The 18,585-nt window shown below is 44.3% G+C and overlaps 1 protein-coding gene across 1 annotated transcript; it reads right to left on the bottom strand.

Moving 5' to 3' along the window:
- Window positions 1–581: 581 nt before the first annotated feature.
- Cbx1 (chromobox 1) lies at window positions 582–17,580 on the bottom strand. The gene is made up of 5 exons (XM_036197687.1): window positions 17,350–17,580; window positions 7,351–7,527; window positions 6,501–6,678; window positions 5,493–5,587; window positions 582–2,047 (listed from the first exon to the last, which is right to left on the bottom strand). The coding sequence occupies exons 2-5, from the start codon at window positions 7,488–7,490 to the stop codon at window positions 1,903–1,905; spliced, it is 558 nt and encodes a 185-aa protein (XP_036053580.1). The 5' UTR covers window positions 7,491–7,527; window positions 17,350–17,580; the 3' UTR covers window positions 582–1,902.
- Window positions 17,581–18,585: the final 1,005 nt, after the last annotated feature.

Genomic DNA, 18,585 nt, shown 5'->3' with positions numbered 1-18,585 from the left:
GTTCCAGGACAGCCACGGTACATAGAGAAACTGTCTCAAAAAACAAAAATAAACAAAAACCCCAAAAGAAGATGGACGATACTCAATCTGGTATTTAAAACATAGTGTCAATTCCTAAAACTTCCTGGAGTTGATTTCTGCTAATGCCATCCCGTTGATTGAGCTAGTTCATAAAATGCCTATTTTCAAGTGGGAAGTGTTCTCAGTAAATAATTTCTCAGCAATATGGAAGACAGAATGATGTGACAGTTCTTACAAATGTACAGCAATTATAAATGCTCAAGCATTTGCTACATTAATAAATTGAGACCATTTAAAAGATTAAGGCATCAGATTTCAAGCCTATAGTGTCCATCTATAGACATGAAGCCATGGATGCTACTTCCAACAAGCTGAACTGAGGCAAGAGGGGTTTCTGGTAAGATAATCATACCCACTGTAGTGGTACGTGCACCTGTGTAGTCCTAATACTGGAAGGCAGAGGCTTAGGATTCAAAGTTCCAAGCCAGAGTGAGCAATACGGAGGAAGGAGACCTGGTCTTTAAAAAAAAAAAAAAAAAAAAAAAGACAGAAATCAAGAATTATAAATCTATAGTTTTATTAAGACAAAAACTGACAGTATGGTATGAAGTTTACATTTAAACAAAATTTTCACACATACATCTAACACATGCTTTAAAGATTTTACAATGTAGTTCTAGATGCAGGTCTAGACAATACTAAAAATGGATGGACTTCATGATTCAAGACAGTATTTTGGACATAGTTAATCTGAAGATGTGTATTCTCGATGAACCACTACCCCAATATGAAAGTGAATCTCCTGAGACCAGGGCTTGTGAAGTCATTCAGCCCTTGAACTGACTCAATGGGATTTGTGCTGTCAGGAACTGAACCTGCCACAAGCAGTTTCAGGGTTCAAAGCTGAAGAAAACAAAAAGAAAAAAACAAAAACAAAACCAGGCTCTAAGAGTTTCCACCCTAAGAGCACAGGCCCTCCGCTCCCATCTCCCATACAGGCCCTTCTGCAGTACTTGAGCCAGTGGCTTGGATGGACAAACTGATATTTATAATTTCATAATTGGAAAAAGGTCTTTTTCTATTTCAGGAATTAGCACCTCTAAAGGCAGAATGGTCTGCCTGTATATACTCTCCAATAAAACTTTCCCTCCGCAGTCAGTTTCCATCTTCAAAGGGTAGCTTTGGTAACTTGGGAACTGGCTTTGTCCTTTGTGGGCCACAATGAGCTCAGGTAGGGGGCACCTTAGCTGCAGATTTCAGCATTCACAGATTTTTAACAGTCTCTCAATCCTCATTAATGGTGCCAATGTAATTTTTTGAAAAGGCAAAATATTGACATAGAACCAATTGATTAGTTAGTTGTTCATTCTACTGTTTCACCATATCCCCAATCAGACCCCAAATTTTAACCAAAATGATTCCACCCATCTCCCTTCCTCCCTGCCCCATCCCTCCCACCCCCAATGAATATACCAGTAATAGCCAAAAACTACACACATGCTAGGCTGTAAAAATGCAGGTAACACTATTGGGAAGGCTGTGGGTTGTGGAGATGCTCTTTGAAGATCGACAGTGTCTTTGCTCTCCCACACCCCAGTTCTGCAGGTTTTGTCCTTCATGGAAGGCCCTCCGCTTTCTTAGCAAAGCGCAGAACGGGTTGCCTTGAAACACTTACCCCTTTTCCCCTCCACTGGGATGGGTGTGCAAACTATACAGCTTAAAACGACTTAAAGCACTTGGGCTGCTGCAGGGCACAGAAACTATGCTGGCTCTTCAAAGGACATCTTCTCAAGCCACCTCTACGGTGTCAAGAAAGTAGAACTCCCTCCCTCCCCATTCGAAACCCGCAGTCAGAGGTGACAGGGCCGGTACTCAAGAGGGCTAATTCTTGTCGTCTTTTTTGTCATCATCCTCTGAGGGGTAGGAATGCCACGTTAGCCTTTCCTCATAGAAAGATATGACAACCTGCGGGCACTTGACATTGGCTTCCTTGGCAGGGACCAGGTCAGCCTCATCAGAGTTTTTCCTGCAGAACAAAGCACAAAGAAACTTTGAGATCAGCTGTTGTGGTCTCCTAATTTGGATCACCCAGGGAATGGGGCTTGGCTTAAAGTCTAAATTCTAGAAACAAACTAGGAGAACAGGATGCAAGCAGCATTTACTAGGTGGGTTCTGTCACATAATACCCTCAGAGATCTTCCTCCTCCTGTTAAAAATCCCCTCTGGGAACTTTGTCAAAAGGTAGGTCTTTGGAAAAGGCCAAAGAAAGCTCCATTAACATTCCAGAGGGTGGACAGGAGGCTCTGCCACACTCTTCCAAAACTATATTCCAGCCAGTGCATACAGCAAGTTTGGCTTTGTAAGAGGACTTAATACTGATCTGGCACAATCTTGCTTACTTATGACATACTGTTTACCACCACATGTGACCTGTACACACATCAATCATCTCCAGTAGTTAACAGACCTCCAACATGAGGAGGGAAACAAAGAAGGCATTAGGATATAATGCTCTATTAGTTTTCCGAATTGTTGTGTTAAACTGGGCCTGTCCCAGATACAGGCAGCAGCGTTGGGCAGGCAACAGATACATGACATAACCTCACATAGCACCACTTCAAGTCTCCAGAACCGGAACAGGAACAAGAGTCCACAGCCACAGGGAACCAGAGAATAAGCTGATATGGTTAAGTTTCCGTAAGAAACACCAAGGAGGTGGTGGGAAATGTACTGAATCCTTATAGGGTGTCTAACTCATAGCCCTCTTCCAACTGAATGATTCTAGAACAAATTTAAGACCTTTCATTATGTAGAAGTATTTTCCGTGGGCGGTAGTGGTGGTGCACACCTTTAATCCCAGCACTGGGGAGGCAGAGGCAGGCGGATCTCTGTGAGTGCGAAGATAGCCTAGTCTATGGAGTTCCTGGACAGCCAAAGCTGTATGTATCACAGAGAAACCCTGTCTTGGAAAACCAAAAATAAAAAATAAAAGAAGAAATATTTTCTATAGATAGGTATCTCCACTTTCCTGGAAAATCAGGTTACAATTAAAAAAAAAAACAAAAAAAAAACACAACAACTACAAATTATATGACAAGTGTTTTGCCCGAAAATATGTTTATACACCAAGTGCATATCTAGCAAACTCAGGCCAGAAGTGGATGTTAGAGTCTCTGGAGCTGGAGTTACGTAAGGCACTGAGCTACACTGTGGATGCTAGGAACTCAACCCAAGTCTTCTAGAAGCAACTGCTGAGTCATCTCTTCAGCTCCATATTTTTTTTAAAGAGCATGTATGTATGTGGTATTAGGAATGGAAGCCAGGGCCACATGTATGCTAAGAAAGCTATACCCTGAGCCGTGGGGGTGTAGAGTATCACTTTTTGCTGTTGTTTTGTTTGAGACAGGGTTTCTCTGTCTGTGGTTCTCAACTTTTCTAATGCTGTGACCCTTTAACACAGTTCCTCTTGTTGTGGTGACCCCCAACCACACAATTACTTTTGTTGCTACTCCATAACTCTAATTTTGCTACAGTTATGAATTGTAATACAAATATTTGTGTTTTCTGATGGTCTCAGGTAACCCACAGACAGAAAAACTGTTGTATGTAGTTCTGCAACTTGATATGTAGACTGGGCTGGCCTCAAACTCAAGAGCTGACTGCTGGGATTAAAGGCACACACCACCACACCTGGCCATGCATAACTTTTTAAAACCTTGGGTTTTATAATCAACATTCAGTCTTTTGGGGGTAAGGGAGTGGATGCTAAGGATTAAGTTATGGGCCTTGCACATGCTAGGCAAGCCCTCTACCAGTAAGCCAAATTCCTACCACAAAGGTTTGGGTTTTTTGGGTTTTGTTTGTTTGTTTGTTTTTGCAGGGCCAGGGATCAAACCCACCAATTTTGTTTGTTAGGTAAATACTTTATCTCTGAGCCACATCCCTAGCCCAACACCCAAATATTAATTTTAAATATAGTAGTAAGATAACCAATCCTCTACACTTCTTTCTTTCTGTTTGTTATTTGAGGCAAAGTCTTACTCTATATTACCAGATGCCCTCTAGTGCTGTAATTACAAATAAGGGTTATGACTGGCTCTTCTGTGTGTGTGTTTATGCTTTTAAGACTTCATCTTACTCTAGGCCAGGCTGGCCTCCAACTTGTAATACTTCCATTTTACCTGAGTGCTGGGATTGTAAGTGTGAATAACCACGCCTGGCCAAGAATACAACCCTACAAAATATGGAGGTACTACTGCAACTCACATTGGTCATATGCAGAGCAAGTGTATACTAGCTAAACTATTTAACACACCCTATTATTCAGTTTTTCTTTTCCCCTCTAAGTTAGAAGAAATAAGCTAAATGAGGGTCAGAATCAATACTAAGGAACACACAGGAAGAAAATTGGTGGTTAGTTGATTATGACACAAACCTTCACCTACATTGAAGTTAAACCTCTTTTTTAGCCATTACCTAGGTGAGAACTACCATAGATACCAGTTGAGAGAAATTTCTAGACCAATCAAAGGACAAAGCCTTGACAATCCTATTTTAACTAGCAATGGCTTAACACTTATTCTTCCTAGTCCATCATGGGGCATGTTTCTGTAATCTCAGCAGAGTCTGGGGCAGGAGATTTCAAGCTCAAAGAAGGCTAGGCTAGATAGAGTACAACTGTCTCAAAACAATAAAAAAAAACAAAAACAAAAACAAAAAAAACAAGATCAAGATCATTACTTTGGCTACCTTGAACCTCTCTTCATTAAACTTCATTAAGCTAGTCATAGAAACCTACTACTACGCTGGCTGTCCATAAAAACACAGTAACACAAGCATGTTTAGCAGGTGATACTGACTAGTGCTAACAAACACTACCCACTGTTTCTACTTAGAACAAGTCTGTATTGTTACCACTACTATTTATAATACAAAGAAGCAGGTTTACATTATCTTCAGTAACAGTAAACAGTAGAGGTCTTGCTGACCTCTGCTGGCTGATTTTGAAAATTTGGAATCTTCAAAATAAATTCTATAAATTCTTTCCTAACCCTCAAACATGAAGAGAATCCTGTTTATGGGGCCAGCCTGATTTTTACTAAGGAGGTGGCAGAGAAGGAGGGTAATTCAATCACATTTCAGAATTTTTTCTTTACTTAATAGGACTGAAATGTGATTCCTCTCCACAGTCTCTCCCACCTACAAAAAAAGAAAAAAGAAAAAGAAAAAAAGAAAAAAGGGAAAAGGAAAAAAAAACAAAAAACAAAAGCAAAGATCTGAAACCCTAAGGCCCCTACCTGTAACTCATGAGTCCAGGTTTGTAGTCAGGCCGAGGGTCACTATCGGAGGACTATGTCATCTTAAAGATTTCACACCTGGGCGACTGCGTTTTCCAAGGTCAGCTCTTGCCTCTGGCATAGAACAGATGGGGAGAAGGAAGAACAACCACACAGAGCCACTGCCAGACTCACCATTTCATCAGGAACATGAGTTCTCCACTGGAGTCAGTAGCTCCAATAATCCGCTCAGGCTCCAAACCCCGGGCAAAGCCTCGTGGCTTTTCTGACTGTGAAAACCAGATGGGCAGAACAATTTTACTGGCAAAGGACTATATCCAGAATGGAGTTATTCTGTGTTTCTAAGAAATGTAGTCACAAACATTCACTCAAGGCTTCCTCTGCTTCCCACATTAAATCTGAAGCACAGGAGGTCCTCCCAGCATGAATGGAACGCACTACTATCTCTTCAAAGGAAAATTACTTAAGATACTAAGTAAGACCAAACAGCCACCTCAAATCTTTAGTGATCTTTAGTGATCAAAACACTGAATTCCATCTACTGACAGGAAATGAATTCAGTTGCTGTCTTACGTCTCTGGTAACTGTTACATGTCAGCATTTACACCGTTATGCCAGAAGAGGGCATCAGATCCCACTATAGATGGTTGTGGTTGCTGGGAATGGAACTCAGGACCTCTGGAAGAACAGCCAGTCAGTGCTCTTAACCAGTGAACCATCTCTCCAGCCCCCACGCTATCATTCTTGCAGCATGGACAAAAAGTAAGATTAGATCACTTTTCAGGAGTAAGCCCCAAATCCTTTTGTTTTGTTATGTTTTGCTGAGATAAGGTCTCCTATAGTCCAGGCCTCCTGCATGCTAGGATTACAGCTGTGCACACAGTTGGCCCCAAATCCTTGTAAAACCTTCGCTATTTCTGAAGGTCAGAGAGGACATGGCTGCTGAGATGAAAAGGGAGAAGTTCAAGAACAACAGCTCAAAACTAATCCCAACACTTAGAGGACTAAGTCTTGCCACAAGCTTGAGGGCAGCCTAGGCTGCTATGCAAGACCTCCAAAACAAATAAAATGAAAATGTCAAGGAAGAACAAATGCAGGGGAGGGCAGGAGAGAGACGAAGTGGGACCAAACTGCTGCGATGCTCTGGCCTCTGGCTGGTGAAGGCCCTGTCCTAAGTCTCACCTCTTCTCTCTTCCTCTTTGCTTTGCCTTCTTCTCCCTTGTCGTCAGAATCAGAGTCAGCTTTGCGTTTGCCTCCTTCTGGTTTATCTGTCTCATGAGCTGCTTTCTGTGACTGCAGGAACTCAGCGATGAGGTCAGGGCAATCCAGGTTCTCTTCTGGTTCCCAAGTGTTGTCCTCACTGAAACCAGCAAGCATGACAAGTTAGACTTCCGCCCAGCCGACCTTTTGAACTAAGAGAAGAGCTAGTCTTGGAAGACAGTTCAGTGATAATGAACAGCTAGATTTTTCCCCCCCTAGGAGGGGAGGGTACAGATCAAAGGCTTAGAAAATTGCCTACTTTGCAAAAGTGGACTATTGTATACAAATTGCTCCTCAGAAATCACTGTTGTGGACTGGCAAGATGGCTCAGTGGGAAAAAGGAGCCATCCACCAAGCCTTAAGACCTGACTTTCTTTCTTTTTTTTTTTTTCCCCTTCCAGACAGGGTTTCTCTGTAGCTTTTGGAGCATGTCCTGGATCTCACAGTGTAGACCAGGCTGGCCTCGAATTCACAGAGATCTGCTTACCTCTGCCTCCCGAGTGCTGGGATTAAAGGTGTGCACCACAGTCGCCTGGCTAGGACCTGACTTTCACCCCAGGATTTACATGACACACATGGCCACATGCACAAATAAACAGAACAAGAAGCTGTACTATATTATAGCCCTCTGCTTGCAGGTCCTTCCTTCTTCGGTAGACTATAGGCTGTGGAGGTCAGGACTGAACCAAAGTACACCCATCACGGAAGAGGCAGCAAGCACATCCTGACTCCTCTCTCAGTGACTGAATTTGCCTGTGTCATTGGCACTTACTCTGAGAAGCCCTTCCACTTCAGAAGATACTCCACTTTGCCCTTGACAACTCGCCGGTCAAGAACCTTTTCCACCACGTATTCCTCTTCCTCTTCTTCTAGCACCTCTTCCACTTTCTTCTTGTTCTGTTTTTTTCCCATAGTCCCCGCCAGCTTTCCGGTGTAGAGGGTGACGCTGCTACAATGAGAGGGAACCAAAGGGCACGGGCACCTTTACTGTGCGGTAAGACCAGGCGTGGGGCACTGCTTAGATACACTGCTCTACTATTTCCAGATCACGGCCACGGCTGCTGTCTGAGAAGTTAGCCGCACCATTAATCTCACAGCAACTCTCTGTCCTCTCCCTTTGGACAAGGACTTCCTGTGAAGCCCAAGCTGCCCTCAGCTTTCTAAGTGATGGAGTTACAGGTATACATACAATGTGTGGGAAGAATTTCTCAATTCTTACATCCATTTACAACTTTTATACCAAGTCTAATTTATACTAATTCCTAATACCCCTTTGCCACAAAGTATACCTAAAATACTATGTTGACTCACAGTTACAAGTATTTAATCATTTGATTTTTTTGTTTTTGTTTAAGACAGGGTCTCATGTAGCGCAGGCTACCTTTGGATCCCTGATCTGGCCTCTATGGTCTCTACCTTTCAAGTACTGGGATTACAGATGTGCACTATCATGTCCAACTAAAAAGTCCTTTATTGTTCACTTTGCTTTTCTTGAATGCCACCATAAATTCAGAATTCAAACTTAAAACATTCTTTTACTGCATTTACTCATTTAGTGTGTATATGCATGTCATAAAAGTCAAGGGACGATTTGTGGGAATCAGTTCCATGTGGATTTGGGGCTTGACTAAGCCACCTCACCCAGGTTGGCCTGGAACATAAGATATAGCAGAGGATGACCTTGAACTTCTGATCTTGTCTCTTCTTCCCTGAGTGCTAAGATTATAAGCTGCAGCCCTAGCCCATAAATCACTGTTATTTGACCTAGTTTACTTTATACTTTATTTCTAAGACTCAGGACTGCTTAGGAAAAGCACCAGAAAAACTATTAATTTAAGCTGCAGTATAATAACTGCAGTAATTTAGAACATAAGGGATGGGTCAGGAGGAAGGCAGCTACCACAGACAGTCCTACTTTACTGTCTCTGAGGAGGACAACTCTGCACAGCTGGGCCTCCTCCTCTACCTTCACCTGGTTCCACATAAAAACTCAAGGCCATCTGGCTTGCATGGCAGGTGCTTTACCTTGTAGGTCCTCAGTTTACTCTTTTCTAAAACATGCTTCAGGCTGGAGAGATGGCTCAGCAGTTAGAGCTACTGGCTGCTCTTCTAGAGGACCCAAGATCAGTTCCCAGCACCCACATGGCAGTTCCCAATTGTCTGTAACTCCAGTTCAACCTGGGCGGTGGTGGCGAATGCCTTTAATCCCAGCACTCGGGAGGTAGAGCCAGGCAGATCTCTGTGAGTTCAAGGCCAACCTGGGCTACCAAGTGAGTTCCAGGAAAGGTGCAAAGCTACACAGAGAAACCCTGTCTCGAAACAAACAAACAAACAAACCAACAACAAACCCCAAAGTCTAAAGAAATACAATTTTTTTTCTAGAATAAAAATTTTAGTTCCCTGTAAATCTCTTGCCTTTAATCCATTCAATTCTGATGTTTTAGTTTTTTAATTATCCTCCCCCCCTCCTTCCCCCAGCAGGGTTTCTCTGTGTAGCCCTGGCTGTCCTGGAACTCGTTCTGGCCTTGAATTCAGAGATCCGTCTGCCTCTGCTTTCAAAACTTCTTGGGTGGCATACTATAAAATGTTCAGAACATCTTTGATGGAAAGTGCCCAAAGCCTTAAAATTACCAATTTATGTCAGTAGATGGCGCTGTAACATACCGGTCAAACAAAATTGGCTAAAATCTTAGAAATGGATGGATCAATTATCCAGAGTGAGATACAAAGAATAAAGCAAACGGGCCAGGTGTGGTGGCACAGGCCTATAATCCCATAATTTGGGAGGTGGAGGCAGGGGAATTAGGAGTTTAAGGTCAACACGGACTAGATTGAGAGATCTTGTCTCAATCCCCTCACCTCCTCAAAGGAACATGGCAAACAAACCAAGACACCGAAGGAGCATTGTTCTGCATTAGTTTAATAACCCAATCTCAGATTAAACCGACCGGTATTACCAGTGTTCTTGGACAAAAGTTTTAGATATTGTGCTGAATTCTAGAGACTCAAGAGAATAAGAAATGGTCCCCACATTTTGAAGCTTAATGTAAGAAAAAAAGGCAGTGGTTGGGTATTTAGCTCAGTGGTAGAGCACTTGCCTAGCAAGCACAAGGCCCTGGGTTCTATCCTCAGCTCCTTTTCCATTAGAGGTATTCTGAACTTTATAGTATGCCATCCAAGAACGTTTTGGAAAACTGTGGATATAGCTCAGTAGCATAATGCTTAGCTTGTATACATGAGTCCCTAAGGTTATTGAAACAGCATTGAAACCCCCACAAAAAAAACAAAAAACAAACTACCAAGAGTACCTATAATCGCAGGAGGCTTAATAAGAGAGGCTAAGGCAGGCAGGTTGCAAATTATGGGCATCCTGATCTACAGAGCAAACACCAACTAAAATATATGTATATATCTATTATGCATGACATATGTGGGTGCATATATGACACAGCTTGGGTGTGATAGTCATGGGATAACTTCCAGGAAGCTGGCTTTCTCCTTCCAACAAGGGCTCTTTGTTTGTTTGTTTTTGAGACAGGGTTTCTCATGTAGTCCTGGCTGTCCTAGAACTCTCTGTAGATCCACCTACCTCTGCCTCCTGAGTGCTGGGATTAAAGGCGAGTGCCACCTCTGCCCAGCCTAACAAAAGTTCTGAGAATGAAACTCGGATGATCAGTTTTGCATGGGGAGCAATTTTACTCGCTGAGCTACCTTGCTGGCCCTGTTTTTCTTTTCTTCTTATTTATTTGTTTAACATGCCCTCCCCCTCTGTGTAGCTCTGGCTCTCGCTCTGTAGACCAGGCTGGCCTCAAACTTAAAGAGATCTGATTGCCTCGAGTTACGGGATTAAAGGCATGTGCCAAAGAAAAGAACACTGTGATTTTCTCACCAATTCCCAGGGCCAATTATACAGAAGAGGGATGGCAGACTTGACATGCATTCCACCTTCAGATCCCACAAGGTGGCAAAAGAGAACCAGCTCCAGACAGACCTCCATCTACGCACCAGCATGTGTGTGCACTTATACATGCACAAACACAATAGATAAAAATTTAAAACCTTGGGCCGGGCGGTGGTGGCGCATGCCTTTAATCCCAGCACTTGGGAGGCAGAGCCAGGCGGATTTCTGTGAGTTCGAGGCCAGCCTGGGCTACCAAGTGAGTTCCAGGACAGGCACCAAAGCTACACAGAGAAACCCTGTCTCGAAAAACAAAAACAAAAACAAACAAACAAAAAATTAAAACCTTTATGAAGAATAATTCTTGCTCTTTTTCTTGTTCAGATAGAGATTAAATCCAAGAACATCTCAGCCCCTTATTTTCAGACAGTCTTGCTAAATTGCCCAGCTGGCGTTCAAATTGAGATCTCCTTGCCTTTGCCTCCAGAATAGTTGGCAATAACTGTGTACCACACCTACTTCTTAATATATGTGTCTGTATAATATTTACTGATCTATTTTTTTGTGTGTATATCAGACACAACATTAACAATTTGTTTTGCTTTTGAAGTTTGCACAAACTATTCAAAGAAACGGGAAAGGCTTAACAAGTCTGTGAAGCCAGTGTAGACATAGGGTCCAGCTGTTACCACAGAAAAGCATGGGCTACAGCTGGGTTGATACCTCAGCTGGTAAAGTATTTATCATGCAAGCATAAGGATCTGAGTTGGATCTCCAGAACCCTTCTAACACAGGAATGGGGTGTGTGCTTCGAAGATCAGTGCAAGGGAGGCAGAAATAGATCCCTGGGGTTTGCTGGGCAGCCAGGCAGCCTAGTCTACTAAGTAAGCACCAGGGAAAGGAGAGACACTCTCTCAAAACAACGACAAAAACCTATAAAACAAGGTGGAGAGCATCTGAGAAATTATACCCAAGGTTGACCTCTGGCCAAATACACAGTGAGCTACCCAAGAACTTCTAGAATACCTATTTTTGTGCAGCTTGAGAAATCTAATTCTAGGGGCTAGAGAGATGACTCAGTAGTTAGGAGCACTTGGTGCTGTTCTTCTAGAAGACTTGAGCTAGGCTCACAACTGTTAACTCCAGCTCCAAGGGATTGGACACCTCTGGCCTCCCCAGGCATCTGCATATACCCACATGCAGACACACACCTACACAAAGCCCTAAGTGGTAGGGTGCATCTGTAATCTTAGCTATTTTACAGCAAGATGGAATGAAGAGACAGAACTGTTAGGAAAACTCACTGGCCAGGTAGCCTAGAGTACAAAGTACAACAGAAAAAAAAAAAAATCCTGCCTCAAATAAGATGGATGGAGAGAACCAACTTCTAACAGTCCAACCACCACATGCACTATGGCACCCATACACACACATAAATAAATGTGTGTATCTATCACCCACCCACCCACCCACCCACCCATCCACCCACCCACCCATCCATCCATCCATCCATCCATCCATCCATCCATCTATCTAGAGTAGATATATAAACCCACCAAACTGCTGGGCTTGGTGACACATATCTTTAATCCCAGCACTGGGAGGCAAAGGCAGGTGAACCTGTAAGAGTTTGAGACCAGCCTGGTCTACAGAGTGAGTTCCAGGACAGTTAACACTATACAGAGAAACCTTGCCAAGGAAGAAGAAAGAAGAAAAATTACTGATAACTATGATCATCCTGTAGTGGGTGCTAGTAACTGAGGGTCCTCTGTAAGAGCAACATACATTCTTGTTTTTCGTGACAGAGTTTCTCTGTGGAGCCTTGGCTGTCCTAGAACCCACAATCTGCCTGCTCTGCCTCTCCAGTGCTGAGATTAAAGGCGGCACAGCCCACTGTATCTATGGCAACAAACACTCTTAACTGTGTCAGTGCAGGCGTGCACATGCTACAGTGTACATGTACAAGTTTGAGGACAACTTGTCTGGAGTTAGTTCTCTTTCAATCTTGTTTTTCTGAGACTAGGTTTCTTTTTCTTTTTCTTTTCTTTTTTGGAGCTGAGGATCAAACCCCAGGCCTTGTGCCCAAGCGCTCTACCACTGAGCTGAATCCCCACCCCCGAGGCTAGGTTTCTTGTTTCTTCATTCTATACTCTATTACCCAGGCTACCTGGCCCCTAACATCTGAAAAACTCTTCACTCCACCTCTCATCTTGCTGTAAAAGGTACCTGGATCTGAACTCAGTCCTTATACTTTGGTGACAAACATTTAACTGAGCCATACCATTTCCCCAGCCCCTAAGATCTCCATTCTCACCTGCTCCTATTATAGCACTCAATTGTATGTACAAAGATGCTTGAACGTTTTGTTTTTGGAAAGTTTTTTTTTTGTTTGTTTGTTTATTTATTTTTGAGACAGGGTTTTTCTGTGTAGCTTTTGCTATCCTGAAACTCCCTTTGTAGATCAGGATGGCCTCAAACTCATAGAGCCTCTACTTCCCAAGTGCTGGGATTAAAGGTGGGCCCCCACCATACTACACCCTGGCAGATAATTGAACTCTTAACAAGCTCAATACAGACTTTTTGCATAACAACCAATCCTGGGGTGGGAGAGATGGCTGAGCAATTAAGAGCTATGGCTGCTCTTACAGAGGATCTGAGTTTGGTTCCTAGCACAATTGTGAAATGGCTCAGGTCCATCCATATGTAACTCCAGCTCTAGGGGATCCCTCATGTGCACATACCTACACTGAGATACATAATTTCAAAAAACAAAACAAATCTCAGGGCTGGAGAGGTGGCTCAGTAGTTAAGAGCATTGGTGGCTCTTCCAGATGATCTGGGTTCAATTTCCAGCAACCACAAGGTTGCTTATAACCATTCCTTGTTGTATTCAGTCAGAACCCTCCTGTTTCTTCAAGACCTAGCCAAAATGATACTTCTCCCATAAAGCTCACCCAACCTAACCAAATTTCTCTCCTTTCCTTGGGATCCCCAAAGCATTTTGTTTCTATTTTCCCTCAGACAGTCAATTGGAATTCTGAGCCCTGTGCAAATTATGAACATTGTATGCCCAACAAAGAAAGATGTTTCAAAATCAAACAACTGGGAAATAAAAGTACAAAGCCACCAGCTTTTTTGGGAGTGACCAATCAATAAGCCCTGAACTGAAAACAAGGACAAGGCATCCTTGCTATAATAATCGGCAACTACACACCAGTAATCAAAACACAAATGAAGCCATGCACAGCAGTACAGTACACTCCGGGGCCAGTCATATTTCTGAATTGCTTTTAGTTGGCTTTTTATTTGGCTGTTTGTGAAGCAAATGCTTTCCAGACGCAAATCTGAGTGAAAACAGGAACCACATACACATCAAGCAGGAAGAGTGGTTTGGCTCCTGTAGTTTTGTTTTTTGAGTATGGCTCTGGGAGCAGAGTTGGTTGGTACAGCTTGAATCCAGAGTAAATCCACATTTTCTCCCCTCCCCTTTTTTGTGCCAGGGTCTCAACTCTGTAGCCTAGGTTGGCATCGAGTATGTGATTAATCTTTTTGCCTCAGCCACCTGTATTTAGTCAGTGTTTGTAGCAGGGAGCACGAGGGCAGAGGATAACCTTCAGAAGGCAGTTCCCTCCTAATATGTTGGTCCTGGGAGCAATAAGCTATCTATCAGGCTCTGCGGAAAGTGCCTTTATCCACTAAGTTATCTTGAAGGTCTAGCCTGGTTCTTCAGACAGGTTCTTACTCTAAATAGTCCAGATTGGCATGAATCTTATTATTTAGACCAGGCTTTCTTCAAACCTGAGGCAATACTCCCTGCTCTGCCTCCTTCGGTGATATATTATAGGCATGAGTCACCATACCCAGTTGTGAAATTATTCAACTTTACACAAGACAGTAAAGATTTTAAGAAGGCTGGTAGTACAGCTCAAGGACAGAACACATGGGTTTTGGGGTTCAATCCAGTGCACTACCACCACCAGAAAAAGAAAACAAAAACCAGCCCAACATTCCCCACATTTGGGCTAGAAGTGTAGCTCACCAGTAGAAAGTTTGCCAAACTGGGATACAGCTCACTGTGTGTGCTTGCCTGACTTGTAAGAAGCCCTGGATTAAATTCTTCAGATTGCAAAAAGTAAGCAATGACATACATACACACATTAAAAATAAATGTAAGCTAGGTATGGTTGTGCTCACCTATAATCTTGGTTCAAAGCCAATCTGGGCTACATAGTGAGTTCCAAGCCAATTTGGAACATAGATAATAAAATCCACACATACTAACTTCTGCTAGGTCTAGTCCCCAAAATTTAGAAAATGGGGTTATCAAGCTGGTTCAGCAGGTAAAGGTGTTTGTCTCATAAGCCTAATAACCTGAGCTCAACCACCAGCTTAGCATAATAGTAGAAGAGAATGACACCAAAGTTGTTCTTTGATCTCCACAAGTATGTCATGGCACACTTCCTACCTTCACTTTTAAAATCCAAAAAACCAGCTGGGTGTGGTTGCTTTACTCCCAGCACTCAGGAGGCAGAGGCAGGCAGGTGGATCTCTGAATTCAAGGCCAGCCTGGTCTATAGCATGAGTTCCAAGACAGCCAGGGCTACACAGAGAAAAATCAACAAAAAAAGCCTTTTATTCCAAAAAATTGTTCAGAGGGCCCCAGAGACAGTTCGACAGGTAAAAAAAAAAAAAAAAAAAGTGCTTGCCATGCAAGCCTCATGGGTTGAGTCTGACCCCCTGAACACATGGCAAAAGAAGGGACTCTCCAAACTGTCCTGACCTCTACCCATATGCACACCGTTTTGTGTTTTGTTTTGTTTTTTGGTTTTTTTTCTTTTCTTTTCTTTTTTTTTTTTTTTTTTTTTCAAGACAGGGTTTCTCTGTGTAGCTTTGTGCCTTTTTTCCTGGAACTCACTTGGTAGCCCAGGCTGGCCTCAAACTCACAGAGATCCGCCTGGCTCTGCCTCCCGAGTGCTGGGATTAAAGGGGTGCGCCACCACCGCCCGGCTTGTTTTTTGTTTTTATGAGACAGGGTTTCTCTGTGTAGCTTTGGAGCCTTTCCTGGAACTCTGTAGACCAGGCTGGCTGGGATTAAAGGTGTGAGCCACTACCACCCGGCTGCACACAGTGTTTTAATTGCTCAGGAAAATACCTAGAAGAGAGGGTAAAAATCTACCAATTTGATTGCTATCTATTAAAAAAAAGTGACCAAACAGAAAACCAGAAGTGACTAAAGATCTTCTACTGAGAAGCAAGTGGTTTCAATGTGGGAGCTTTCCCTTGGCCTTGAACTCCTGACGATCATGCCTCCTCCATCTCCCAAGAGCTGGCTGGGATTATAGGAGTGCCCCAACATACACAACAGGAATCTTGTCAATGTACCACATATATATTCCAAGGAGGGGCACAGGCACTAATTTCTTGATTGCAGTCATAAATCTATCCCAAAACCTTTGATCTTTCGAAACTATTCCAAACTGCTGATTCTTAACCCAAAACTGCAGAGGATATCTTCCTTATACACTAGTAAAACTCATTTTTTTTTTCTCTTGGTTTTTCGAGACAAGGTTTCTCTGACAGAGATCCACCTGAGTGCTGGGATTAGAGGCTTGGGGCCACCACCACCTGGCTGTAAAACTCACTTCTTAAAATTATTTTTGTGGTACTGGAACATAATTCAGTGGTAGATAACTTGGGAAAAATGAGTTCCATATTTCATATGCTATTTTTAATAAAAATATTATTACTGTGTGTGTGAACGCCTGCTTCTGTGGGTCCCTGTCATACCCTCATGTGTGGTGGATCAGAGGACAACTTTTTGGAGTCAGTTTGTTCTTTCCACCTTTACCTGGGTTCCAGGATTTAAACTGAGGTCTCAAGGCTTGCTCAGCGAGAGCAAACACTTTATCTGATGAGTCTTGCCTTATCCACGCTATTGTTACAGCCTCCCAACTCACACTAAAGACCCATTATTAGGCAGATGGTGGCCCTTTCACCCTTTCTCGACTCTTGATGCAGCCAAGGAAGGTCTCAAACTTCTGATCCTCCCGAGTGCTAAGATTACAGGTACATGCCATCACACCCGGCCAGCGTATGTGGTACTGGAGATTGAATCCAGGGGTTAGCAGCCCACTAGGCAAACACTCCACAAACTATGCTACACCCTCAGGAACCCCATTTCTCTTCCACATTTTACAAGATCATTCTCTGGACCTCCACCCTACTCATCCCAAGAATTCCTTACACAAGCTCCACCAATCTCTTCTCCATTCGCACACCTTGAGCAGCCCAAGCCCCCTCGTCCAAGTTTACTGGAAGTTACTTCTTCGTGACCCTGGCAAGAGAAATTTCTCTGACAGTGTCACGTGGACCCAACATCCTCAGGTTCCTTTTCTTTTTTTTCTTTCTTCCCTCCAAGTACTCCTGGGATTGCCCGCGTCCGCCACCGTGTCCGCTTTCTCAGGTTACATTTCTAAACCTCTAGCGTAGGAAGCCGTGGTCGGTGCCGTGCACACCCAAAGCACCAAGCCTGTCTGTCCCCTTATCGATGTCCTCAAGTTTCTCTTCTCCCGCCCAACTCCGGAGCGGCTCACTGGAGTCCGACAGTCTCCGTCCGGATCGTGACGAGCTAACCCTCCCGTGGCTAAGCTCAGCGGGAACCTCTTGGCTCCCGGGATTCTGCATTCGCTGCCCCGCCCTCTCCATACTCCCGCCACCCGCGATCGCGGCGCGGGAAGAGGAATCGTAGGGCGCGGGGCCCGGCCGCGCCCCCAACTCCTCACGCTCCAGGCTTCCGTCCGCGGCCCTCGACCGCCCGCGGCCTCCCGCCGGCGCCGCGCCCCCTCCCCCCGCCTCCGCAGCCCGCCTCTTCACCTCGCAGCAGCGCCCGAGAGTTCGAGAGGAATCGGTGTTGCGCTACTCGCGCGTCGCGTGGGGCGGCCCGAGGGAGTAGCGCCCAGGGAAGCAAAAAGGCGTGTGGTCGCGGTCGAACGCCTAGCTGAAGCGGCGTACCGCAGGCTCCGCCAACGGCCCTCCCTCCAGCCGAACAAAAGAGCCTCTCACTCTGCGGGGCCCGCCGCCTGCACGGCGCAGACGCGACGACCCGCCGCACGGCACCATGGGACTAGGGAGCCTGTCCAAGACTACAAGTTCCAGAGTGCCCCGCGAGTCTCGGACCGCCCGCCCCACGCTCAAGGGTTGTAGGGAGTTTTCGGAGTTTGGTTTTTCTTTTAAACTGGAAAGGCGGGTCGACTGTAGTTTATAACTCTACAGTCTAGAAAGTTGGTGAGTGGTGGTGGGGTTTGTTTGTCTAATAAAAGGGTATTGTAGCCCAGCTGGCTTCGAACTCCTGGCTTTTCTTTTGCCTCAAACTTTAGGATCATAGGCGTTTGCCACTACTTATTCAGTCTATCCAGAACACGTGCGTTTCGAAACTAGCCTCTTGCTATTTGATGCGGAAAACCATTTGCCTCTGGGCAGTTCTGTAATTATCATCCTCTGCATATAAAAAAAAAGTAACCTTAATTGCCAGGCATGGTATGCATACCTTTAATCCTAGCATTTGGGAGGCAGAGTTAGGCGGATTTCTGTGAGTTCGAGGTCATGCTAGTCTAGAGCGAGTTCCAGGACAGTTAGGGTTGTTACACAGAGAAACCCTGTCTTGAAAAACCAAACAACAAAAACTTAACATTACTCGTCGCCTGAGATTCGTCGCAAATTCAGGGCCTTGTATATGAGAAGAAAGCACTTTACAGGCCTGGAGAGATGGTTCAAAGGTTGAGAACATTTGCTGCTCTTGCAGAGGATCTGAGTTCTGTTCCCACCACCCATATGGTGCTTCACATCGGCCGGTAACTCCGTTTCCAGGGAATCCAACTCCTTCCGAGATCTCTGCTGCACATACATCCACTCAGGCACATAGCACTTACTACAGAGCTCCGCTCCACTCCAAGCCTAAGACATTATCGTTATGTGGTCCAATGGTAGGAACCCTGGTTTCCTTCTTTCTCTTCTCGGTCCTGAATCTGGAACCTTGTGCATAACAAGCCAGCACTCTCCAGCCGGGCACTACCCCCAGCCTCTGCAGCCCACGGGAGGTTATTGTTTGCT

This window comes from Onychomys torridus, chromosome 8, assembly GCF_903995425.1.
Source record: "Onychomys torridus chromosome 8, mOncTor1.1, whole genome shotgun sequence".
Lineage (NCBI taxonomy): Eukaryota > Metazoa > Chordata > Mammalia > Rodentia > Cricetidae > Onychomys > Onychomys torridus.
This window is presented reverse-complemented; position numbering and strand designations above follow the sequence as displayed.